Source organism: Heloderma suspectum, chromosome 2 (genome assembly GCF_057233095.1).
Source record: "Heloderma suspectum isolate Gila_16-S chromosome 2, 16-S_ref, whole genome shotgun sequence".
In the NCBI taxonomy this organism is placed as follows: domain Eukaryota; kingdom Metazoa; phylum Chordata; class Lepidosauria; order Squamata; family Helodermatidae; genus Heloderma; species Heloderma suspectum.
Window position 1 is genome coordinate 281,996,983 of NC_139459.1, and position 27,463 is coordinate 282,024,445.

The 27,463-nt window shown below is 43.9% G+C and overlaps 1 protein-coding gene across 1 annotated transcript in view; it reads right to left on the minus strand.

Moving 5' to 3' along the window:
- Positions 1-27,463, minus strand: part of CACNA2D2 (calcium voltage-gated channel auxiliary subunit alpha2delta 2) — an 806,035-nt gene that overhangs the window by 109,207 nt on the left and 669,365 nt on the right. The window contains exons 9-12 of the mRNA XM_084839654.1: positions 16,428-16,478; positions 16,071-16,170; positions 4,572-4,730; positions 1,277-1,384 (exon numbers count right to left, since the gene is read on the minus strand). Coding sequence (XP_084695780.1) covers positions 1,277-1,384; positions 4,572-4,730; positions 16,071-16,170; positions 16,428-16,478 — 418 coding nt within the window. The remainder of the gene's footprint in view (positions 1-1,276; positions 1,385-4,571; positions 4,731-16,070; positions 16,171-16,427; positions 16,479-27,463) is intronic.

Consider the following 27,463-nt stretch of genomic DNA (forward strand, 5'->3'; position numbering starts at 1 on the left):
CTCATGTCCTATGAGATTCAAAAACTCATATATCTGATGTTGGCCTATGTATGTAGTGCGTATGGGGAGAATTTGGATTCCAGGGTTTCAGTGAGGGAATAACTTGCTTCTCCTGGCCCAGGTTCAGTGTTGTCATGGAAGGCTTAGAGGATATACTAGTCAGAAAGTTAGACCAAGCACTTTATTGTCTCTCTTCAACAAGAACAGAACAGACACAGAAGACTCCTGAATGCAGCCAGATACAACTAGGTCCAGTGCCACCTAATGACTATACTATGTAGCGACACTATCCACACAAATGTGAATTCCCTCAAACCTTGGCTGTAGATCTACGGAGAATGAGGGCTCTGTGTGTGCAACTTAAGTTAAGTTGCAGTGTGCAGCTGCCATCAGCAGCTCAGAAAATCAACAACTCCTGGGACGGAAGAGAAGACTGAAAATCAGCTCTTGCCTGCTAACTGCAGATAATATCTGTATATTTAGTATCTGCTTTTAAATGCTGAATCACATTGCTGGCCAGCCGGCCAGTGGGGTGAGGCTGTGGGACTCTTGGCACAAGCAGACTCCAAAAGGCTTTCCCTGGCTTTACCAGCAAGCAGCTCCCACTGTACACGCTGGCACTGGAGTTGCTTGGCATTTGCACCACGGTGGAGCCTCTATGTTCCCTGCTAAAAAGAGGCTGACTTACTATGGAGGGGTCTGTGGTCCACAGCAACACACTAAAACATGGCCACAAACTTCAGCAGCATGGAATCACCACAACCCTTTCTATTGGTTATGAAGTAAGAATCTACTCCATTTTATACCATTGGAACAAAGCAGTGAATGGAACATGTGGTCTTTTCTCTTACGGGCTTAGAGCAGGAGTGGGCAACTTGTGGTCCTCCAGAAGTTTGGCCTACAACTCCCATTATCCCTCACTATTGCTTATGCTGGTAGGAGTTGAAAGCCAAAACATTTGGAGGCCCACATGTTGCCCACTTCTGGCTGAGAGCTATCAGAGAGCATAATTTCCAGGAGTATCGGTGTGTATGCACGCTCTGGAGGATGTGACGTGTTCTGACAAAAGACAGCATGCGTTTCCCCTGGGACAGCCCTGCGGGAAGCACAGGAAAGCTATACTACCTGCTCCCTGTTGCAGCACTCCAAAACCCTGAAATGAAGGTATGTGCGAAGGGCAGTAAGAATATCAGCATCCCCATCCCACCTGGGACATGATCGGGTGACCTTACAAGAGCAGCGTCAGGAGCGCTGTGGCCAGGCTGGGGAGACTCACCGTCTTGTTGGGCCAGTTGTACTTCTCAAACACATCCTGCACTCGATCTTCCCCTCCATCAGTGAACATCATGATCATCTTATTGCAATTAGCCCTTGTGATGTTGGACTGAAATGAAGAAACAATTATCTGAGTGAATACAGCACTCGAAACCAAGGACATGGCACTAAAAAAGCATGATGGGAACAGGAGGCCAAATATGCCTGTACATTTAACATTTGCTGGTTAAAATACAAGCATGGGCAGGCAACATCAGCGTTGTGACTGTATTATTCAGAGTAACCATCTGGCTGGGGAGAAAAAGAATGGGTGTGGTTGGGTATGGGTGTATGTCCAAACGCAGCTGCCCTCTCTGGGCTTGAATCGGGCTTATTTGAGACTACTTTGGACTGTTACTTTTAATTACCTGAAGGAGGAAGGGAACAGGAGAAAAAAAGACTGATGCACCCATGTTAAAATCATGTACATGTAGACGGAAGCCACACCTAGCTGCACACTAGTAAAACAGACAAGAAAGCAGTGGTGGTGTGTGTATGCATACACACGAGAGTGTGCTTCCTTATGTAGGTGTGTAAGTACACACGCATTATGCATATGGCTGTGAGCAGAAAACCTTGAATCCTGGAGCTGCAGGTTTCTGCCTCGTTCCCACCCCCATCCTCAGTCCAAGGAACTGGCAGTGAGGGATCTGTTTTCTTTAGCTGCTTCTCCAGGGGTGAAGGTGGTGCAGATGAACGGGGAAAAGGAGGGGCTGTCGGGACAGAAATTATGTGGTGGCTATTACCGCACAGCGATTAATAGGGCTATTCATCTTTATTTTGCCCAACGTCACTGCAGCCCATCTGATCCAATCCCTCTCAGGTGGGCCCTGCTAACTTTCTAAGGAAATGTAAGAGGCAGCTGCTTCCACTGAAACTTAAGTATCGGCCGCTGAAGCTTTCCATTTATCTAGGGAGAAGCATACAGCACCAGTGCCCTGTCCCAACAGAGCCCTATGCTCTAGACACAGTGATCCACACATCATGAAGAAGAATTCTGATGCTCCCAGCCCCATCCCCTACGTTGCAATCACTGTGTCATTGGCTAAAAGGTGCTGGGAATGTGATGCAATAAAATATATGGATGGATGGAGCGCTAGTTATGGAGGAATTTCCTCCAGTTCCAGCATCCCTCCCAGAAGGCAATACCCAACATGGTAGAGCGGCTAGAGTTTCAGACTATGACTGGGGAGACCCAGATTCAAAGCCCTGCTCAGCCACGAAGCTCTCTGGGTGACCTTGGACCAGTCACTCCCTTTCAGCCTGAACTACCTCACAGGGTTGCTGTGAGGATAAAATGGTGTGCAGGAGAGCCTTTTATTCCACCTTCAGTTCCTTAGAAGAGAGGCAGGATAGAGACCTAATAAATTAATGCATCTCAATATATACAATGTGCCTGTGGTGCTGTGGCCGCACTTTAAGCTGTAGCATCTTTGTTAGCAAGAGAGGCTGCACTCAATTTTGAAAAGGTTCCTGCACATCAGGCATCTTGGTACTTGGAGCTGAGTGAGGAGATAATGGCAGACTTCAATTCTATTTAAGATGGTGCTGCACAACGTCATTTTATCTCTGAAGCTTGTGTCAGAAAGGCTAATATTTTGGGCTGACGTGTGATACGAGTGTGTGTGTGTGTGTGTGTGTGTGTGGGGCAGTGGGTAGGTGGGTTGGGGAACTTCAAAGAGAGCAGAGAGGTCCTTATCCATGTGATTTGTTCCAGCGTTTCCATTGTGTGCAGCCACTTTTACTTAAGAGAAGCTGGTGCTTGGATCTAAGGTGGGGTCCCTTATTAAGACCTGCCTTTGGAGACAGAAGCTGTGGTGAAGATGAAGAGCACAGAGCTGCAGTCGGAAGACTGAAAGACTGAAAAAGCGAGCAAAGTGAGGAATTTGTAAATGCCACCATGCATTTGTCTGCATGGAGAAAAGGGACAGCATTTAGTGAAACTGCTGCCCTCTCGTTGCTGCAGGGTCAAATAAGTGATTACTGGGAAGTGACTGATAAAAATGGTTAAGGAAACACTATGGGCAGAAACCCATGTCCAGTCCATGGAGTTCACTGAAAAGGATCCACTGAACAGAATGGACACAAAAGTATGAAGCTAGATTCATAAACAACTGCTTTTGGGGGGCTTATGCTAACCCCTGACAGCATTATTTATTCCATTTTAATCTGCTTTTCTCTAAGGAACGTGGAGCAGCATGCATGATTCCTCTCCCCATTTTATCCTCACTATAACCCCGTAAGGTAGGCTAGGGTGAGAGCTGGCGACTGGCCCAAAGATACGTGGCGAGCATCATGGCGGAGTGGGGATCTGAAGCCGAGTCCCTAGTCCTGGTCCAACGTATGTTCACTCAGTGTGTCGCCAAAGGAGATGTGAACTAGTGGACGAGACCTACAGGGCATTTCTCATGATACTTTCCCCCACTTTGTATGGGGAAGCTTTTGGAAAATGATTCACATGGTAATATAGGAATAATACTATGTATGTCTGACAACACCTGCGGCCCACAACGTTCCAGGGTGCTCCTCTGTTGCTCATACATCTTGGGGCCAAATCAGACACAACATCAGAGATGTGTGAATGCATTTCGAGTATCTTCCCTCCCTGCTAAAAGCAGCTATCTTGAGATGGGCAATCTGGATAGGGGCTGTGGAGTGGGGGAGACAGTGGGGTTCCCTGCACAATACAGCAACAACACTTTTAAGAAAAAAAAAGGCACTGGAGATTAATTCACACGTCGCCAACATCACATCTAGTCTGACCTTCCATCCATAGCCCCTCAGTCCCCCCTAGGGATGTACAAGAATTTCGTTTCTGCTCACAGGCTATGCGAGTTTGCCCTGTTCGCAACCCTGAATGCAAGCGCAAGAATGTGTCCACTGAAAATGTTTGCAAATTACCAAATGTGTTGGCATTTGATTTGTGCAACTTTCCCCATTTGATTTCCAATTTCCAAATTTGCACCAATTTCCAAACCAGCCCCGCTTTAGACTATAGGGGAAATTTCTGCAACTTTGGAAATTTGTGCAAATGTAAGTTTTTTGTACAACCTTCACATTTGATCACTGTTTTGTGCCATCTTCCTGTTTGTGCAGAATGATCAGCAATGGCGAATGAAGAATCCTGGCAAATTCAAACGTTGCTCGTTCAACCATCCCTAATCCCCTCCATACATTTTATTTGAATTCTAGGTTTCCTCTCCTCACAATCATCCCACCTACTCCAGCACATACCTGAACCTGAACCCTGTGCTTACATTTTGCAGCTGTTCGAAGGCATACTCAAAGCCTGCCTTGTAATCAGTGGTTCCTTGAGCCCCCATTCCTTCCACGTCCTCTTTGAAAACCTTCTTGTTGCGGATATTTGCCTGGACTAAGTGCTTGAAACAGGAGACAGGCTGTGCCTTTTGGTTAAACTGGAAAGAAGAGAGGGAATTGCAATGCATTAGAATAGGCAAGAAGACAATGCAAAAGCCATGAATTTGATGTCCCCCCATCCATGTGTTTAATGCAGCCTTCCCCAACCTGGTGCCCTCCAGATGTTTTGGATTTCAGCTCCCATCAGCCCCTGCCAGCATGGCCAATGGTCAGGAATGCTGGGAGTTGTAGTCCAAAATATCTGGAGGGTATGAGGTTGAGGAAGGTTGGTTTAGTGAATAGCAGAGCCATGCATGTTTTGAACAATACAAAGACAAGGCTATCTTGATCCTATTGGTGAACTCAACCATCTATGCAGACTGCTGAGAAGGTTACCAGCACACACATTCCAGCTCAAGCTGGGAAGGAAGGGAGCCAGGCTGGTTGAGGTATGTGTGTGTGAATAGGGTGCAAGGAATGGCTTGCTCCCACCACAGGGCTCCCACTCTATTTTGGGAGTGGTGATCAGCTGAAGCCAGCTTTGGGAGGAGGTGCCCTGATACTGTGAAGCTTAGCTGGTACTGATTCTCTGCCCTCAGGTTGTGGAGGAAGACTAGTGAGCGGTCATGGCCCTCCAAGATATACCACCACTTTTTGCATCATTGGGTGTATCTACACTAAAGATTTAAGCTGAATTAAATCTAGAAGCCCTGGGAATTGTAGTTCTTTTGGGAGGGGAGGGAGCTAGGGACCCCCAACAGAGGTTTATCATTACCTCGGCAAACTGCAATTCACAGGATTCTTTGGAGGAAAGCACAACAGTTAAAGGGACGTGAGATGGTTATGTTCGTAGCACAGATATGCCCACTATGTTCTTCCTCCAAGACCTTTGTTTCCCTTTCTTTTATCTTCACAAAAATCTTGTGAGGTAGATGAGGCTCAGAGATGGCGATTGGTGCAATGTCCTCCAGTAAGCTTCATGGTTGGGTGGGGATTTGAACAAGCTCTCCCTTAAACTTGGCCTGACCGTGAGCTTTCAGTGTTTCTCAAAGAACAAATGGTCTGGGGAAGATATTTATGGTCTCCCCATGCCCCTTCTGAATGCAATATTTGCAATTCACTGTCTGAAATGCACAAGGCAAGAAGGGGAAACAAACAAAGAGGTTTAGAACAAAACCTGTGAGAACTGGGGGAAATGGATGGCTGAAATCAACAGGCTTCTCTTTCCCTTTGCAGAAGGCCAAGGCCTTTTTATCGAGGGGGCCCAATCCTGTACCCAGGTTTCTATGGGACTGTGGAGGAGTTCACTGGCATCAATGGAATGATGTGATTTTTCCTCTCTCAGTGTATGACTGAGAACAGAAGGAATTTGATGAGAGCACAGCTGTGATTACCTGAACACCTCCAGGCATGCTTTCTGCAGGACAATTCAGCACCTTATTACAAGATCACAGGCCCAGTTAAGTGGGCACCCTGCACAAAGCTCCTGTTCAGAGAGGGCTGACTTCTCACTCCGAGAGTTTGGCCAGGCGGGCGAAGTGAGAAAGCTCATTTTTGCTTATGGTTTAGTTTGCTCGAAATATGGAACATTCATTTAGGGGGCAGTGATCCAGCAAAAGTAACGAGGCTAGACTTGTTAATTAGCATAGGCATGTTCCTTGCCAGACAGCAGGCACATGATACAGAGAATGACGGAGCTCTTCATTTCCTTCTGATATGCCATCTCTTTAGGCTTGTAAAAAGCCTCTTTAGGGAAAAATAAAGTTGCCAAACTTTTACCAATGAGGAAGAGGAATGGATTTAATTTGAGCCAGGGTTCAAATTAAACAGGGCTTAATACTCATGCTAGATGTTAGGCCTAAAGCAACCTTCCCCTACCTGGCGCCTCCCAGATGCACCGGATTACAGGTCCCGGTATGCCCAGTCAGTATGGCTTGGCAGAGGGCGATGGGACTTGTAGTCCAACACATCTGGAAAGCGCCAAGTTGGGGAAGGTTTCCCTAAAACATGAAGTAACTAGGAACTAGAGGATACCTTTGTGTTGATGAAAACTGCCTTTCCCTCATCACTGACTGACCACAGTCAGCCATATTCATCTGATATTAGGATGTTGAACATCCAGAGCAAAAAGGGCACAATGCCCCCGCCCCTCACCCCAACAATTTTGCATCACAGGAAGTTAGCACTGGGCATGATGGCTCCACTGCCTGGGCGGCAGGCATCCGAGACAAGGCTGCCCTGAACCACTCCTCTCCATTTTGCCCTTGAATCATAGAATAGTAGGGTTGGAAGGGGCCTACAAGACCATCGAGTCCAACCCCCTGCTTACTGCAGGAATCCAAGTCACAGCATCCCTGACAGCAGTCCAGCCTCATCTTAAATGCCTCCAGTGTGGGAGAGCCCACCACCTCCCTAGGTCATTGGTTCCATTGTTGCATTGCTCTAACAGACAGTAAATTTTTCCCGATGGTCAGCCAGAATCTGGCTTCCTGTAACTTGAGCCCATTATTCCATGTCCTCCACTCTGGGAGGATCGAGAAGAGATCCTGTCCTTCCTCTCTGTGACAACCTTTCAAGTACTTGAAGAGCGCTATCATATCTCCCCTCAGTCTTCTATTCTCAAGGCTAAACATGCCCAGTTCTTTCAGTCTCTCCTCATAGAGCTTTGTTTCCAGTCCCCTGATCATCTTTGTTGCCCTCCTCTGAACCCTCTCCAGCTTGTCTGCATCCTTCTTAAAGTGTGGTGCCCAGAACTGGACACAGTACTCCAGATGAGGCCTAACCAGTGCTGAGTAGAGGGGAACTAGTACTTCACAGGGTTTGGAAGCTATACTTCTATTAATGCAGCCCAAAATAGCATTTGCCTTTTTTTGCAGCCACATCACATTCTTGGCTCATATTTGCATTGCCCTTATTTTCGCCGTAGTCTACGTAAATCTTTATGTAGACTAGATGTGCCAAACTAAGGAATGCAAATGGCGGCGCCCCATAGGCGCCGCCATTTGCGTACACGCTTTTTTTTTTTTCAAAGTCACCCGTGATAGGCTACGTGACGATTTACATAGCCTATCACGGCTGACTTTGGAAATCTAGCCGTGATAGGCTATGTAAATCGTTACGTAGCCTATCACGGGTGTGTGTGTGTGTGTGTTTTACTTTACTTTTTTTTCGCAGCCGGGGAGACGGGGCGCTCCTCCCCGGCCTAAATTTCAGCGGCGAGGGATGGGGCGCCTCCCCCCCAGCCTGAATTTCGGCCGGGCGAGGCAGGGCGCCTCCCCCCCCTCGCCTGAACTTTGGGGGGAGAAACGAAGTGCCTCCCCCCCACCGCGAAGCAAGCTGCGGGACAAGGTAAGTCCCTTTCGTCCATCCCTATATTCAGCTTGCGATCTGCAACAATTCCAAGATCCATCTTGCTTGTAGTATTGTTGAGCCAAGTTACCCCCCCCCCCATCTTGTAACTGTGCATTTGGTTTCTTTTTCCTAGGTACAGAACTTGGCATTTATCCCTATTAAATTTCATTCTGTTGTTTTCAGCCCAGTGCTCCAGCCTATCAAGATCACTTTGAATTTTGTTTCTGTCTTCCAGGGTATTAGCTATCCCACTCAGTCTTGTTTCATCTGCAAATTTGGTGGCCATTAAGACCTCTTTACCTGTGTTTTTTTAGGTGTACAGCTAATATGTTTCATGTGTTCACTCCTAAAAATGTAAAGGGTGACTGCAGCAAACCCGTTTGTAAAAATCTGTGCTATACAGGCAGCTGAGATTGGCTGGAGCTCCCTGTTGAGTGGACATGCAGTGACAAACCCAAGGTTTGCTGCTGTGTAATGTGACAAATGGTCCTGAGATACATAGACCTAAAGAGTCCTATCCTGGTGTCACATTTTGAATGAGCAGCAACTCTACCCATGATGTGCCAGCCTATGAGATCCTAGCCCACTCTGAGCTCAGGAAAATGGCTGTTTTGCCCCTCAAGATTCTTTTTCAGTGTTGTTATCCTTGGTGTCTAGAGTAGAGCTGGGGAACCTCAGGCCCAGGGGCCAAATCCAGCCTTTCTGGGTTCCCCAGGCAGCCTTACCCATCCTCCTGGCACCCCCTTTCCTCCAGCCACCATTTGTTTGGTGGTTTCCTGGCCTCTGTGCAGTCTTTCCCCCTTTCTAAAAGGTTGAAATGCCTCTCCAGAGGCTTTGTTACTGGCAGGAAGAGCTTTAAGCTACTGTATGATGGTATTTTTTGCATTTTGGGTCCCATCCCTTTTGCCTTTGGTCCACCCACTACTTGAACACAGCCCCTGAGAGCTTCTCTGAAATTAAATGTGGCCCTCGGTCTGGAAGGTATTTCCCACCCCTGCTCTAGAGGAATAAAATTCACAAGGGGCTGTCAAAGGAAGGGCAGGTCATAGATGGTTATATTATCTCCAGACCAGCTCAAGGTGAAATGGATTTAGGAAAAAAACAGAAGAAAGAGTGAAGTACCCTGCAGGTCATGGCTGGGCATCAAAGAGGGTTGTGTCCAGTATCAAGAACTAAGAATGGGAAGGATGCTGTCTAATGATGGGATGATGGATGAACACAAATTGACATAGCTGAGAGGTTTGGACAGCACATCATAATTTCAATTCTTTCTGCTGAAATGACATGTTCTCTAATTGCAAAAACAAGAATGCTTCAGATGTAGGTAGGTGCTTGACCAGGTTGTGGCAGCTCCTCTGTGGACATGGCTGGATGACATGGATTATCTGATTCCATTTCACAGATTATCTAGATCCCCCCCCCCAAAATCTGCCTTTTGTCCTGGTTTTGAGGTTGAAACTGCCTTGATCACTCTCTATATTTCCAGAAGAAAGATACAAAGGAGTACAACTCCATTGATTTTCCTCAACCTCTCAGTAGTTTTGATATAATCAACTGTAGTACTTTTCTGGAATACCTGTTTAAGATGGGAGTCGGGAGTACTGAACTCTGATGGTTCTGTTCCTGCTGGTAGGTTGACTCCAGGATATGATACTGGGGTGGGTGACTCAGCTCCATGGCACTTATGCTGCGGGGTGCTACAGGGTTCTGTCTTGTTATGCTATTTAAGTGAAATCACTGGGTAAGGATGTCTATGGATTTGGAGCGAGCTGTTATCAATATGCTGATGACACCCAGCTTCTTTTCTCCTCCTCCTCCTCCTCCTCCTCAAATCCAGGTGATGTGGCAGTTATCCTTAACAGGTGCCTGGAGTCAGTAATGGGCTAGATGAGGGATGATAATTTGGAGCTCAATCCAGGGGTGCTGTTAATAGCTGACACGGTTGGCCGTGGAGGTGGTACTTGGTCTTTTCTGGATGGTATTGCACTCCACCTTAATCATGCATGGGAACTGGTGGCCTTAAGGGTCAGGCTTGTACCTGGAGGGTGCTTTTAGAAGTAACCTTACTAATGGACACCCAAGTGGAGTGCCTTTTACCAACTTTGCAATGCTAGCTGTGACCTTTCCTAGAAAAAAATATATACATATATAGTCAGTTATCCATGTCCTGGTAACTTCTAAGCTACAATTACTGCAATGCACTGTCTGTAGGACTGCCTATTAAAAGCATTTGGAAGCTTCACCTGGCCCAAAATATGGCCACCAAGATATTAATTGGGATCCACCACATTGATCATATTTCACCCATGTTGAAAGGTCTGCCTTCACTACCATCTGGTCTGCTTCCACAAGCAACTAAAATGACCTTTACAGGCAATGCTTTTAGCCTATCAAGATTTATAACAGCCTGGAGCCAAGATGTCTGAAGGACGGCCTCCTTCTGTATCAACCATCCCCATGAAGGTTCCTCTTCCTTGGGCTGTTTCCAGCAGGCAGTTTCTGAGCGAGATGAGAGCGAGAAGCAAGGCCATTCTACTAACCCTGCTGAAAGGCTACTTAATTTCTTTCCTCTTCCCATACCATTCCCTTTTTTTGTTATCAACTGAGGCCATGCTCTGAATGTCCACACCTTGAGCAGCTAGTTAGGTGGCCACCAGGGACAAGGCCATCTCAGAGATGCAGTCCTGATTATGGAACACCCTTCTTGGACATATCCACCTGGCACCTACATTACTATTTCTTAGGCAACAACATATGAAAGCTGTTCTGTTCTCCAAAGATTCTGGCAGAATATAACTACGGAATGGTACATAGTATTTTTAATTAGTTATTACTTGTAGTGATTTTAGTCTTATTTTGTATTTTTTCTTGGATTATTTTCATTTTGTTTGCAAGTTGCCTTGGAGACCATTGGGGGGAAGGTGGGGTATGCATAAATAAATAATATTGTGACTCTCTTTGCTTAAAATCCATGACCCTTCAGCCCAGCCTGCCTCAAGACTCTCATGCATGGAGCAGGCCTGGTGTTTTCCTCCCTGAGGACTGAGGTTTTATTTTGGAAGCATTTGAGTAGTTGATGTGATGCAATTTGACAGATGATTACAGTATTGCTTCTCTTTGCCACTTCAGCAGAGCAGAATCCTAGGGAAGACCAAACCTTTGCATTCACATCCTCCTGTGGGATGAGCTGAGGTTGAAAATATCCATGAGAAGGAACGTGGAAACCAATCATCTTATGGGTGTGGGAATGCCTCACCCATGTGGACTAAATCTTAGGTGAGGGATGGGAATATGAACAGGCAGAAAGAAGCTGCCAAATAAGGGGCTGTAATCCTCAGATGTTGCCCCCCACTGATTCATCCAGTCTATTCAAACCTTTTGAGAAATATAGCATAAAAGCTAGGGATGTACGAACGTTCCGCCACGGATCTCGGGGAGGCTGAATGCCAGCACATTTGGCCCCCCGAAATCAGTGGCGGAACGGCCTGCCCCCCCCCGGAACGGGACTTACCTTGGGCGGATCTTCCTGGCGGCGGCAGCTCTGGCGGTGGCTCTGGTGGCGGGTCTGGCGGCGGTTCGGCAGCCGGTCTTCCGACCGGCTGCCACCGCCACCATTTCCAGGTTAAAAAAAGAACAACAACAAAAAAGTGATAGGCTACGTAAAGATTTATGTAGCCTATCACAGCTAGATTTTAAAAAAACACCGTGATAGGCTACGTAAATGTTTACATAGCCTATCACGGCTGACTTAAAAAAAACCCCAAAAAACGCGTGTACGCAAATGGCGGCAGCCATGGCCGCCGCCATTTGCGTTCCTTATTTTGGCATGTCTTAGTCTACGTAAACATTTATGTAGACTAAGACGGTGAAAATAAGGGGAAAGCAAATAGCATAGCGTCTACGCTATTTGCGTTCCCCTTATTTTCGCCGTCGTAGTCTATATAAATGTTTACGTAGACTAAGACGTGCCAAAATAAGGAACGCAAATGGTGGCGGCCATGGCCGCCGCCATTTGCGTACGCGCATTGTTGTTATTCTTTTTTAAATCAGCCATGATAAGCTACGTAAACATTTACATAGCCTATCACGGCTGACTGCAGGGACACAAACGGCAGCAGCTACGGCCGCCGCCATTTGCGTCCCTGCTAGCCAGCGGCTGGATGTCCGGCTGCTGGCGGAGCCGGCCAGCGGCTCCGCAGAATCACTGTGGAGCACAGCCGGCCAGCCAGGATTCCGGGGAGGGGGGAGGAACAGAGCGCCTCCCGCCCCCCGATGAGGATTCCGGGGGGAGGGATGGAACGCCTCCCCCCCATCAGCATAATCCCCGAAAGGTAAGTGATTTTCGTACATCCCTAATAAAAGCTGCCATTTTGCTCTCTGAAGACATGATGTCTGTAGAATGAAATTATCCAAACATACTAAGGGTCATCTGTATGCACTCTAGCTAGGGCGGGGCTGACTCTTTAGTTCTCTGTACAAATACCAGATTCTGTGCCCTGCCCTCCTTATTTCAGGTTCTGCAAACATGGTGTGAGAACAGAGATACAGAGGGTGCTTCCAGACGGAGGGCTCCTAGCACTACCAACCAGAAGGCATTGGGCAACAATTCTGCCTTTTTTTCCTTAACAGATTTTTTGCCATAAGTGGAAGAAGCAGTGGGAAAACATGAGAGGGTTATGAGAAGATGACAACGTAATTTGGACTCCTTGTAAAATTCTGTGAATGTGGCAAGGTGATGGTGCTATAAAAGCCTCATCTGGAAGCACTCATAATTTGAGCAGTGGAACCACTGCATACTTTTGGTCAGATGTAAAATCTCTGGGACTGAGAGGAGGGGGAATTGGTATTGTCAGTTTGTAACAGAAGCCAACTGTGATTGGCTGGTGCCTGTGACATCACAGATCCACCACCTTCTCCATGGAGCAGATCTTCAACTCCAAGATGTGCTCCAGAGTCTCATGCAAGATCATTAAGTGAATTTCATGACTGAGAAGGGTCAGTCCAGTCCAATTTTTTATCCATCCCACCGCACTGATAACACTGGACCTGGAATATGCCAAGTATGTATCTACATGCATCCATCATGAGCTTTAGTAAGGAATGAAGTGACGAAAAAGCAACCTGTGTGGATCTCTTGAGTCATTAACATCCTTGAAAGGAAATGTGAATTTAATGCCATTCCTTAAGACCCTGGGACAGAGGGTGTAATGCACCATGGGTTTCCTAGGTGCACAGCAGAAAAGTATCCATATGCTCTAAACTACTCTGGATTGCTTAAATATACTAAAGGGCTGAACTGCAGTATCACAACTTGTCCCAAGAAATACATTTGTCTGGAAGGAGGTCAGCTCTGCTAATGATGCCTATTTTATTCCTCATCTTCTGTGTGAAGGAAACAAAAACACATGCCTGCTTCTAGGTATAATATTGCCACAGTCCAGGCCTAGGGACTCCATGGACTCCACAGCTAGCTAGCCACATGCTTGTATGCCAAAGTCCTCCCTTCGTTTACCAACATCCCCCCAGCCTTCACCACAACGCACCACCTCGTGCAAACAGAATAGTCCGTCAAAGCTGGCATGGGGAAAATGGCAGTAGAAGGATGTAATTTATTTCTTGCAGGTGTGTTTTGTCATTTGCAATCGATCAAAGGCAGAGAGCAGCCGGGAGTGCGGGAAAAGGAAAGGTGACAGAAATGGTAAACTGGGCTGCAGGAGCCGCATGAGGCAGAGGCCAGTGCCTCTGATGGGCGTTTCCCTCGTCTTTCCCATTATACACAGAAATAAATATAGCAAAATAAAGAGCACACTTGTTTTCACAGGGCTGATGTGGCATTTGGGCTTGAGATGCTTTCAGAACTCATTTTCTAGAGAAGCAGTTGTTTAACTCCTGGAGGCTGGAAAGTGCAAGAGCAGGCATTAAAAGCTCCACATAAAACCCAGGAGAATGGCCTATCTCATTATGAAGCTCACCTCCCTGTCTCTCTACTGAGTTGCTAGTCATTCCACCCTTACCTGCCCCCGCCAGCACCATCATGCTTACTTATTATGCCTTTTCATGAACCATAGAGGCGGACTGAAAGAAGCCCTGAGCAAATGCTACATACATGGACCTCAGCGTGAATTGTGGTGCTCAGCTTCTCCAAAATGGTACTCATTATCAACAACAGGGAGAATTAATTAGTGAAACAATCTATCAAAGGTTTTTATCTATATTTTATTATTAATTATTATTATAGAATTAATGTGAACCACTTAGGGATTTAGTGTATTAAGGTGATATAAAAGTATTATTTATGAATAAATGAATAAATATATTATTTTCTTATTATGACAATGTAAATGATCACACATCATTATCTATGGTACACTTCTACTGGTTGTCTTTCTGTGTGGAAGATTTGCTCTAGTTCAATCAAATGTTCTGCATTTGATGCAGGAATGACAGCATTAGGGTGTGGTCTGGACTGGTAAATATTATGCATTGAGGAAAAACACACAGATCCAGGATCTGTCTTCTGTGGACGGAACAGCTCCACTCGCAGAAAGTGCCTCCACCTGATTTTCAGGGATCCCCCCTCTCCCTGTACCACAGCTCACCTCATTCAGCAAAGTCCCCCAAACCCTCTGTGTAGCATTTTCAGGGAGCTGGAAGGGTTGTTGTGAGGAGGAGGGGGCGGGGAAGTCTGTCCCACCAGCCCAGTTGCCTGCACCTAAGTCTGGATTAACTCAATAAAAAAGATTCACATTATATATTTTAATTGGACAGACTGCCTTGACAGGATAGGGTAGCAAACATTACTCAGGGCAAAATAACTCAGAAGTGTTATGCTTTACATTACAAAGCAGTTGGGTTCTCTGTGAATTGCTGGAATACAGATTGCTCACCCAAGGCTATGTTAAAGTGCAAACCTGCAGGCCAGGTAGCAACGGTCGACCTTCAGATAGACTTGATAATTAGAACTATCATTGGAGAATTTCTTTCAGCCATTAAGGAAAAAGTGCCTATCACCTTGTGGTCACAAAGATGCCTCATGCAGAACATGACACATGGACAAAATGTCAAGCTCATGGACCGAAGTCCTTTCTCTGAGATCTAAACCAGACTCTCTCACTAAGTTACAAATGTCCTGACATTCCAATGCCATCATGCTGCAGCAATGTCAAAGCCTTTCCCCAGCTGATTATCTTGTGGTGACTCACAATGGCATTGGACACATGCATCTTTACTGCCATACTTGGTTTGTTTGCATTGAGGAAGCAGACTGCAATCAGAGGGCATGAAATTGTGGCACACAGAAACTGCCACGTAACGATTCCTTATAGACTTGTACACACAGTTCTCATCTCCGTTACACTGTTATTTAGCAGCTAAGGTATCCACTGTAACTTAGCATGGAGGAACAATGAGGTTAGTTGTCCTTACCGAGTATCTATATAACAATTATGGTGTGTTGGCTAGCAATGAAGAAAGGTTACAGCATAATTAGTCCCATTCAATTTTCCTCTTTCCCTGAGAAAACCACACATACTGTATATATGACCATCAGCGTGTGCACACAGCTCAGTCTACAGGTTGTGTAATATGGGCCAAACCCACCTTTGCAGCTGTAAGCTATAGTCAGATGAGGATGTCTAAAATTCTATTCTTAAAAATATCAGATTGTACATCCTGAAAATTGAATTCACTCTTGGAATATTTTATGCAAATCTGTATAGACTCTCTTGTTTTGCATGCATTTCCCCCGCTTCAAAATCCTAGTTGATCATTCCTATTTTTTTTTGTCAGGGACTGGGATAAGGACTGGGAAAGGAAGGCTGGGACAGAAATAACAGGGAAGGCAAGAAGCATATAGGACAAGGGGAAAGAAAAAATGGAGCAACTATAGCCACGTTACTGATTCACCCAGAACCTACTGTTACAGATGCCAGGGGGCACATCAGGTCCATGGGCACTACTGATACTACGGGGCACATTAGCATTCACCGCCTCCATATCATATCTTTCCTGCCTCTTGTTCTCCCGCCAACCACAGACAAAGCACTCACTGAAGCTACATTAACGTAGTCATCATCCGAGAGTGTGTCCAGCATGTCATAGACTGACGTCTTCATCAGCTTCAGTGTCAGGCCACTAACGCTGCCGCTCCTGTAGCAGAAGAAGAGAAGACACAGCTCATATTGCTTCTCTAATAACTTCCGGTGAAAACAAAGTCTTCTGTCACTATCTCATGGGGGGGGGGGTCTTTCCTTGTTGGTTAGGTGAATGTCCTGAACACTGACACCTTTCCTGGGCCCCCCACATGCCTTTGAAGTGCTATGGCCTTTTTATTGGGAGACATCTTTGGAATGAGCAAGTGAAAATGTCACTGAAAGTAGCTACCTCTGGGGCTAGCTAACACTCACACGTCTACGATGATCACCATGTCCTTTGGAGACGAGGCCCCCTGGATGTACCTGCATGAAGTAAAGACATGGCTAAAGTCAGAATCAGGTCCCCAACAGCCTTTGGGATCCGTCAGAGCACCACAACTAATCATCACTTTATTTTAATATGTTTAATGCTGACTTTTAAAATCATATTTTCTACATTTTTAGTTGCTCAGTTATTTCTTTCTTTTAAATGCTGGATTTTTGTTGCTGCTTTACAAAGAATACTTTAAATGTGTTTTGTCATTGGTTTTATTGTTTTTGCTTTCATTATGAACATCACCCTGAGAGCTTTGGATACAGGGAGACTCATACGCTGAATGAAGGAAAGCATAAATAAACAAATAGATAGTTCAATCAAAGGTTTAGCAGGCTGAGGCAGCTTACCTCAGGTGGCAGGTTTCAGGGCACTACTAAAGAGAAGTAGACACCAATTATTTAGTTTATTATTCTTATATGTACAACTTGGTTGGCTTTTCTGCCTCAGGCACCAATATGCCTTGGGCTGGGGTGGCACTGCTAAAGGTAGAGATGGCCCCTAAACATGCTAGAAAAAGAAAGGTGCTGCTACCAGCACAATAATTAGGGAAGTTGTGTATATAGTATTCATGTGGAGGTGTCAATTCACATAAAGAGAACCTCTACTTATATTCAGTGAGGCTACTAAAGGCTTGCCAGCAACCAGACACGCCCTTAAAGCTGAGGGAATCATGGGAAGTGGGGTGAGGAAGAGGAAAGTGCTACCTCATGACTGAACTGTCCCTTAGAGGGTGGAAATGGCAGCAGTTTAACACAGTGGATATGAAGGAGGAATAGGCACACTCCTTTCCATTTGGTCTCTGATCCATTTGCACATCCTCGCCTTTATAATCAAGAAGCTTACAAAAATGACGTTTTAAAAATTGGAAGCAGACACAACCTTGCTTTTCATATGAGGTTATCACACGACTAACAATGAAATTATGATAGGTTGCAAACTTGTGCCCTCCTGATGTAATCCTATCACATAGTGGTCTTTCTCTCCTCTCAATAAATTCATGCTATGGCAACAGCAAATGCTTTTCTTCTAGTGATGTAAGACTCACTGCAGTCCAAACTATGGAGGTGATGAAAACTGGATTGTCTGAAGGTGGAAGAGTATTTAAGTACGATGTCTATACAAAACTGATTTATTTGTGTTCCAGATGAATCCCAAGTGTGAGAACAATGACCAGACTCTCTCCTGCCACACCTAATTCTTCATCGGATTATGCTCTTCTTTGCACATGCTCCACTACTTTGTAGGGCTTTGTAGCCCTGAGACAGAGAGCCTCACAAAATGGAAGGTTCGCTTATGAAATAAGCCTGAACGTGTAATTTGGACTGTGGCTGCTTTTATAACGAAAATTTACAATAACGAAAGGTTATTGTATGCACAAAAGTGGAAGAATGAAATAATACCAACTGCGAATGAGTGGATTATGAAAATGATGGAGCTGGCAGAGATGGCAAAACTGACTACTACAATTAAAGAAGGATCAACAACTAAATTTATGTTAGACTGGAAACCTTTTATAGAATTTGTACAAGAAATAGAGAAAAATGATATCTGTGTATCTGGATTTTGAACTTTGAGATGGTTAACTCTCTTTTATTGTTGTTGTTAAAATTAGGAGAGAAATAATATGTCTGTGAACTCAGTGTATGATATACAATCAAGATAAGAATTAGAGAATAATAATGAGCATTTGTTGTGTAGGTGGAGCCAAAGGTAGATACCTTATAATCGTAAGAGATATTTTACTGTATGTCTATTGTGTATTTATGTTGTTGTTTTGTTTTGTTTAAAAAAAAAAAAAAGCCTGAATGTGTCATTTGGACTATAGCTGCTTTAGCTCCATTGGCAAACAGTTAAGACTGGTATAAAACCAGATTTCCTATGAAATCCACCCAATTTTGTTAATGTGTTATCTACTGATCAATTCTGGAAACATTTAAATGCTCTCTTTACTAAGCAAACTTTAAAAAAATTGAACAGCAACCCTTGAAAAAGACATTAAAGACAAAACATATAGTTCACTTACAGGTATTTAAAAATGTAATTTAAAATACTATTTCCTATTTTTTATTATTTTTATGTTAACATTTGACAAATAAATCAATGCATTTCTTTATTATTATAATAATAATAACAATAATAATAATAATAAATCAGCTGTTACCTCTGAACAAACATTCCCACCTGAAAGGTCAATTCAATAAACGTATTTGCTATTTTTTTGCTGTCATAGATTTACAGGTGGGAAAACCCACATGTATAAAACATTACTGTGCAATCAAAGTTATATATAAAATACAATAAAGCATCCCTAAGATTATTAAATTGTGGGTTTGCTATACCATCATAAAATATTCAGATACTGCAGAGATGACAAGAAGTATGTGCTTTGGAACTATACTTAATGTTAGTATGAAGAAAGAAAATACAGGTTTCTTTGTCAGAATTTCTGTATAGATTTTTATTGTTCTTGCCTACAGTAAGTGAATGGCGATGGGTGGAACCCAAATTTGTGATTGATGAACATAACAACATAAGAAGAGCCATGCTGGATCAGACCAAGGGTCCACCACCTCACTGCTCACTCCTAATTCCAGATCATTTATGAACACGCTGAAAAGCATTGGTCCCAATACAGATCCCTGTGGGACCCCACACTATTTACTTCCCTCCATTGGGAGAATTTACCTCTTATTCCTACTCCCTGCTTTCTGTTCTTTAACTAGTTACTGATCCATAAGAGGGCCTGTCCTCTTATTCCATGACTGCTAGGTTTGCTCAGGAGTCTTCGGTGAGGGACTTTGTCAAAAGCCTTTTGGAAGTCCAAGTAAACAATGTCTACTGGATCACCCCTATCTACATGTTTATTGACACTCTCAAAGAACTCTAAAAGGTTAGTGAGACAAGACTTACCTTTGCAAAAGCCATGTTAATTCTTTTTCAGCAGGGCTTGTCCTTTTATATGTTTATTAATTTTATCTTTAATAATGCCTTCAACCAATTTACCCAGAACAGACATTAAGCTAACGAGCTTGTAATTTCCTGGATCGTCCCTGGATCCGTTTTTTAAAATTGGTGTTATATTGGGCATCTTCCAGTCCTCTGGTATAGAGGCTGATCTTAGGGACATCTTGCATATTTTGATTAGAAGATCAGCAATTTCATATTTGAGTTCTTTGAGAACTCTAGGATGGATACCATCTACGCCTGGTGATGTATTTGCTTTCAATTTATCAATAAGATTGAGAACTTCATCTTTTGTCATTCATATTTGCCTCAGTTCCTCAGACTCCCTTCCTGAAACCATCAGTTCAGGCACAGGTATCTGTCCTATATTTTCTGCAGTGAATACAGATGAAAGGAATTCATTCAGCTTCTCTGAAATGTCACTGTCCTCCTTCAGTACGCCTTTAACTCCATTGTCATTATCATCCAAGAATAAGTTCATACTCAGAGTGTTCTGCCCTATGGAAATCCATCTTGTGCATACCATAACCAGTATAATGCACTCTCAGAGCTGAAGTCTTAATTTTGTCATGCAGTGCATCTCTTGCTGACTATACTACGTCAGATTGCAGGTGGAAGATCATATGTCTGGATATTCCTTTACATCACAAAAAATCCCTTAGCATGGTAAGCTAGCATATAGGGAGAAGGTTAGGCTGGAACATATCTCCATGCCGTGCCAGTTTTCTTTGTTTTCTCGATGTAGCATGTTTTCTTTGTTTTCTCCCTGGTGCCCTGGGAGACTGCAGAAAGTGCGCAGGGAATTCAGAGAAAGGAGGGAAAGGTGGTGGTGGTGGTGGTGATACATTTTGCTTAAACTATGCCAGTCTGTAACACAGGTCCTCCATACAACATGTGAGCAAATTATGCAGAAATTGATATTTGGAGTACTACTGTGATGAAGAGACACACACTCCCACTTTCCTTATGAGGTAGAACAGGCTAAGAGCTGCTTCCTTCTTAATTAATCAACAGCTACAGCACCCACATCAATTCACCTTAGACTGAAAATATGGGACTTCAGACTAAGATTTTAGGGAGCGGGGGAGAGGAGGACTGACCTTTCAGCCCCCTATAAGTAACCAAGCAACTTCAGACATGAGCAGCCAGCACATGTGTGAGACTGTGAGCAATGCTGGCTGGGAATTATGGGAGTTGCAATCCAACATATCTGGAGGGCATCGATTTGGGGGAAGGCTACTGTATGGTCTCTGTCACCAGTCAGGAGACCAAGAGCCACATGGAGGCTACACCCTCTGCCTCCTGGCATGTTCATCATAGCAAAGGAGAGATCAGCCTTGCCCCATCCATCAGCCAGAGAAGGAGCAGCTGCAGGGAGATGCTCTCCCCTCTGCCAGAACGCACATTTATAACAACTTTGTAACTCAGAACGAGTGTCTGGGTTTGCTTTTTTTATTCCTTCCTCCCAATCCCTTTTCCTTTTGTGTCATGTCTTGTAAGTGTGAGGGCAGGGATTGTCTTTTGGTTGGTCATTGTAAGCTGCTCTGGGAGCCTTTTTCTGCTGAAGAGTGGGGTAACATGCTTCAAATAAATAAATACATAAATATTTATTTGGATTGCAGCATGTGCCAGCAACCATTTTGAATACTAAATCCCCTGTGAGGGGCTGCCATGGTTTGCTGTACCATCCAAACCCAGGAGGCAGGGGTTGCTGGAGGGGCAAACAACCCTTAAATACCCCTACAACAGATCGTGGTTATTTGAGGGTTGTTTCCCCCTGCAGCCCTGGTTTGGAAGAAATGGCAAACCACAGCAAACCCCTCCCAGGAGCTGAATATTCAAAATGGCTGCCAGCACATGCCACAACCCACTGTGGCAATCCTGTGAACCCAGTCACTGATTCTAATCAGGCCTGCACAACTTGTGTCCCACCGAGCCAAATGCAGCCCATCAGCAATATATAATGCCCTGCCAGGTACATAAGAGCCCCCTGCCCCCTTCTTTTGGTATTTCTAAGCAGGCAGCAAACACAGAAGCCTCTGGTGCATTTCCATACATAGCTGGTCAGCTGTGTTTAGCTTGGTGGGCAACAAGGTGTTCTACATATAAGGCACTACTGGTCTGGTGGTCATTCTTCAGCTGCGAGAGGCTCGATTGCAAGAAGCATTTCAGAGCCACCTCTGTACAATTCAGCCTGATAATGCACAAGGAGCTATCTGCGATGGACCAGTGCAAAAAGCAGTGATGGAATTGCAGGGCTCTCCCACTTACCTTTTAAGACAAGCCCCTTTAGCTACTCTTTTTAGAAGGCTACTAGGGGAGATGGATTTGGCTGAGTCAGGGCTGGGGTTTGTGGGTTTCAGTAAGGGCCCTCCTACCCTTCTCCCTCAAATCTGAGCTCTTTGAGAGAGAGAGAGAGAGAGACAGAGACAGAGAGACAGAGAAGTCATGGAGTTTTCATCACTGTCCTTTGTATGGTACAGACCATAGAGGGACATAGCTTTAAAAGAGCATTATAAAGCCTATAATTGTGCCAGAGATACACATTTCCAGAACAGTCGAGACACGGGCTGTTAAGAGCACAGTGGTCAATAACGCTGCTATAAGTGGATAATGTTATATTAAATTTTGGAATTGTTACATACACCGATGAAGAACGTATACCAAATCATCCATATATTAACCCATGGCCCCAATAAAGCAAGCAAAAGAGAAGAAGCCAGAGGGCAGTGCTAGATTTCCTTGAATGACAATAAAGAGATGTGGAAAGACTCTGCAAAGTGATAGTGACCTGCCGCTCAACATGGTGTCAGCTTAATGAGCTCTAAATGCTAAACTCTTCCATCATTGCAATTCCTTTTTTAGCAGAGATGATTGTGCTGACACATGTGTATATATTAAGATTCTATTTACCCCCCTGATGTTTTCAAAGGCCAAACCTGATTAGGATATTTTTAGCTATTGGGAGGAAGAAAACCACCTTTGCCTTTGTAAACAATGAAGAAAACCTTTTCAAATCACCTCTATTTTTTTTTAAAAGAGAGAACGCATTAAACCTAGTTATTAGGGATGTGCACTGAATTCAGCTGAAGCCTGAAGCCCAAGCCAAATTGGGCCTCTTCAGACCATTTCAGGTACTTCTTGCAGCAAAGCAGGCTTCCCTCCAAGGAGAACAGAACCGAAGCTGTACCCTACATGAGGCTCTTGATTTGGCTTCAGAAAGGCAGACAGCATGTCTCCAAAAATAGTGTCTTTTGCTTTCTCCAAATGCTGATGCGATGGGAGAGTAGGGTTGAGTAGCTGACGTAGGGCACATTTTACCAGAGGTATCCAGTCACGGTGCTTTGGGGGAGGGCAAGGATGGGACAGTCAGATGGCCATTCTTCCAACACCACCAGGCTTCACTAAGAAAAAAGCTTTAAACTGGGGTTCAGTCATCATAACTCTCTAGCCTCTGCACCTATCTTACTGACATTTTGCAGGTTTCATGCCTGGAGACACCTCTATGATATTTGCTGTTTTCATACAAGTTGCCAGAACAACCACACAGGAAGGGAAGTGGAAGCAAATCAGTTCTCCCCTCCCCCAGATTTGAGGGGCCCCCCACATGAACTGCTGCACCTATCCTTCTGAAACTTTGGGTTTTTCTTCTTCTTTTTACTTAGGGGCACCTTTAAACTGTCTCATGTTCAGAACAGTGGTCTATAAAGAACGTAGAGAGATAAGCACATCCTCTTTTGGATACCCTCAAAATGTCAAGGCTGCTGTCACACAAAACCCACTGTGTCTATTGACTTGAAACTTGGCAGGCTTGAATCTCCTCAGAGGGAGCAACTATCTCTCCAAATGTCATCCAATTTTGCCAAGAAATAAAACAAGTTATTGGTAATGATTTCTGAATTTGCATACAGGCATATAAATTAGCCTTATATAATAAGTTTGTAAAATTTATTATAAAATAAATTTGTGCAAATTTGTGACCTCTTTTGTCTTGTTGTTGTTGTTGTTGGGGTAAATCATATTTTTTAGCAATAGAAAAGTGGCCACTCTGTCATGAAGCTCATTGGATAATCTTGAGCTTGTCACTGATCCCTCAGCCTAACCTATCTTACAGGGTTGCTATGGGGGTAAAAAACTGGGGGGAGGGAAGAACATGTCACCAACCTTGAGCTCCTTGGAGGAAGGGTGGTATAAAAATGTGATCATAACTAATAAGGTCTATCCTGGGATGTATTAGAAAGACAAGCAGAAGGAGCAGAATACTAACCCGTTACATGGTCCTCACCTGTGCTGTATTGACATATCTGTAACTATATGTATATCTGTCTACACACAGAGAGACACACACAACCTGTCTCTAAGAAGGCCAACGACTGCTGCATTTATTTGATTTTTACCTTTAAAGGTGGCCTAAACATATTTTAAATTAATAAAAATAAATATTGCATTCTTTAGTTTTAAAAGCTCAGAAAAGAGAAAAGAAAATGGTAATAGTAGAGATTATACATAAAATGTAACCTTCTTAATTTCCTCTTCAGAAAGAAAATTTGAGAATTCAAACACCTGTTAACCAACATCTGTGGCCACAATATAGGAAAGGGAATTTATGTATGCAAAAAGGGCTTTCCCATCATTGGCTATCAAGTTTAATCTATATGTAAGTGAAAAATTGCCAAAGAAGTTCAATATAGCCAAATTTGACTTCAAAAGGAAAAAAAAAACTTCTCTGAAATGAGGGGTCTGGTATAAAGGAAGTTGACAAGGGAAGTCAAGAGGGTCTCTCCAGAATGCTTGAGGGTTACTCAAAACCACAATATCAGAAGCTCAGCTAGCATGTATACACAGATCAGGAGAGAAACCACCAAGTCCAAGAGGTCACCAGGATTGTTAATGAGCAGCATCAAGGAAGATATTAGAAAAAGAAGGCTTCCTTCAGAAAATGGAAGTCTTGCCAAAACAAGGAGAACAAAAATGAACACAAACTTGAACAAAGAAATGCAAGCAGAGAGTAAGAGATAAAAAATGCTTTTTGAGGAGCATATCATTAATAACATTAAGAACAACAATAAAAATATCTTTAAATACTTTAGAAGCAGGAAACCAGCTAGGGAGGAAGTTGGACTATTGGATGACAAGAGGGTTAAAGGAATACTAAAAGAGGATACGGAGTTTGCAGAGAAGCTGAATTGATTTTTTGTGTCTGTCTTCACTGCAGAAGATGTATGACAAATACCTATGCCTGAACTGACATTTTCAGGAAAGGAGTCTGAAGAGCTAACAAGTGATGGTATTAGTGACCAGTGATGAAGTTCTAGACCTTATTGACAAAATGAAAATAAATCACTAGGTCCAGATGGTATCCATCCAAGAGTTCATAAAGAACTCAAACTCTTCTAATGAAGCTGCTTGTTTTGAATGGGGCGGGCGGGATTGCATTTCCTCTGAATGAGCAGGTACCTAGTTTGGGGTGCTCCTAGATCCCGCTTCACTGGAGGTCCAGGTAACCTCAGTGTTATGGAGTGCCCATTACCAGCTTTGGTTGGTGCACTAACTATGCCTGTTCCTGGGTTGGGGTAGCCTAACCATGGTGATCCACACACTGGTAACCTCACAATGGGACTGCTGCAATGTGTCCTATTTGGGGCTGCCCTTGCACCTGGTTCGGAAGCTTCAGCCAGTGCAGAATGCAGCAGCTAGGATGCTCTATGGTGCACTAGCTATACACACACTACATCTATATTAAAAGAACTGCACTGGCTGCGTATTAGCTACCGAGCCATGTTCAAGATTTTCTTGCTGACATTCAAAGCCCTAAACAAATTGCGGCCAGGATACCTAGCTGACTGACTTCTTTTTGAAGTCAAATGTGCTTGTGTTGGATTTCCTTGGCAATTGTCCACTTACATATACATTAATTTTGATAGCACTGATCAGTTCAATAACATTTATGTCTCATGCCAGGTCCTATATGCCACTTAGATTTAAGTCGCCTCTGGTTGGTTCCATGACCTACTGTTCTAGGGTACAGTTGTTTAGGGTAGGGGTAGGCAGCAGGTACATCTCCAGATGTTTTGGTTTTGAACTCCCATAAGCCCCTGCCAGCATGGCCAATGGCCAGGAATGTTGGGAGGTGAAGTCCAAGACATGGAAGATCTATGTTCTGCCCACCCCTGGTTTAGGGTATTTAGAGATTTCAGCTATTTTTTTTAATGCAGCTTGAACACTCCTTTACCTAGTTCACATTTTCTCCTTTGCATGTCTCCCTAATTTCATTCTTATCTCATGATTGTTGCAGAACCCAGAGTCAGAGAGACCACGGAGTGAAGGAAAAAGAGATTCTTTATTTAACGCGCGGGCTTAAGGCTGGAATCGTTTCCAAAGAGCCAGAAGCCCCGATTTACATTAGCACATTGGTTTTATAGACATTGTGACACATATGAAACGGCTCCTCCTCCCCCTCCCGCATGGGGTTGCAATCCTCAACATTTTTCCTCCTAGCACCATTGTTTATAATACAAGAACTGGGTTATAGGGTAGCCATGATAAGGAGAGAACAGAAGAGAACAGCAGAGAACAAGATATACAGTTGTATGACCTTTGACAAGATAAGGAATTCCTGTGTCTCGTCAGCTTACAACAATATATTCAAGGGAGAAAGAGCTCAGCAAGAACATGAAGCATGAGACTGCATGAGGCTACTTAGTCTGACCCCGATATGGCTGCTACATTCCCCCCTTAAATGCATAATTTCATTACAATTATAGCATTTCTGATAACTATACAAAGCTTTTTGTGACATACATATTACTTAGCCTCTTGTTGGGCTATTAGAGCATAGAGGGCAGCAGTTTTACTAGCTGAGACATAAAACAGATTGGTTAAACAGCGCATAAGACAAGGAACGCAGAGACATAACAGAACTTTTATGAACAATACTGGTAGAATTAGGATGAACAATGCTTTTAAGCCAGCTAAGATCTGGAAGCCAAAGGGTCAACTAATTGAGCTAATTGTTTTGTTTTATTGTTTTGTAAGCTACTATATTGTGCAGCTTGTTGATTTGTTTATTTACAGCATTGCCATTATCAGTTAAGTTAAAACAACAGAGCTTTTGGTGTGTCTCACAACTTAAATGATGAAGAAGGAAGAGGTAATCTATACCAGCTCTATTTTCTAGAACTGCACCTCTTAGATCACGCAACTCTTTATTTAACAATGACAATGCTCGTGAGGTGGCATTTATGCTTTTGGCTAAGCTGCAAGCTAACCAGTTGTTCTTTAGACCATTAGCCAAGGCTAAACCTGGAACCCCAACTAGTGACATTGCTAAGGCCAATTTTTCTGAGTCAGAATATAACTGCACATGACCATTACAATTTTTAGTTAGTTGGAGTGCTCGAGGCTGCCATTGACGGATTTTCTCGGGCTACAGGGGAAGAATTGGCACCAGTTCAATTGGCGGCTGAGGCAACATGGGTGGTTATCAGACAAGTTGGCAGGAATGAATGACCAAGTGCGGGAATTACATGTCTAAAACCATCCATGAGGCAAAAGTATGTGGGCATCATTAAAAGATATGTTTTGAATTTTATTACAGTGGAAGGGGGCCAGGGATAGCTTTGTATTTTCTGGAAAAATTTTTGACAATTAAGCATTTGTGCACACGTAGCATTTGTTTCAGCAATGATGGGGGTGCGTAGAGTGAACTCTGTAGGGGGTAGGATCTTTGCAACTACGCCCCAATTAGCATTTTGGGAATAAGTTAAACTTACACCATAAACTCTTAACATGGTATCTTTTTGAATTTTCCCAGGATGTCTACAGACAGGTATTAGGCAAGAGCTAATAAGCCTGTTTGCAGGTATACCTCTTGGCAAACAAAAATGTTTTACTCTCGTGATGTTAGCCAGGTGAAGCCAGTAATTATCAGCAAATCACTGGGACAAACTTCTTTTTCCAGGGGCAGACCCCCCTTTTTGCACCTTATTAAGAAAACACAATGCAACAC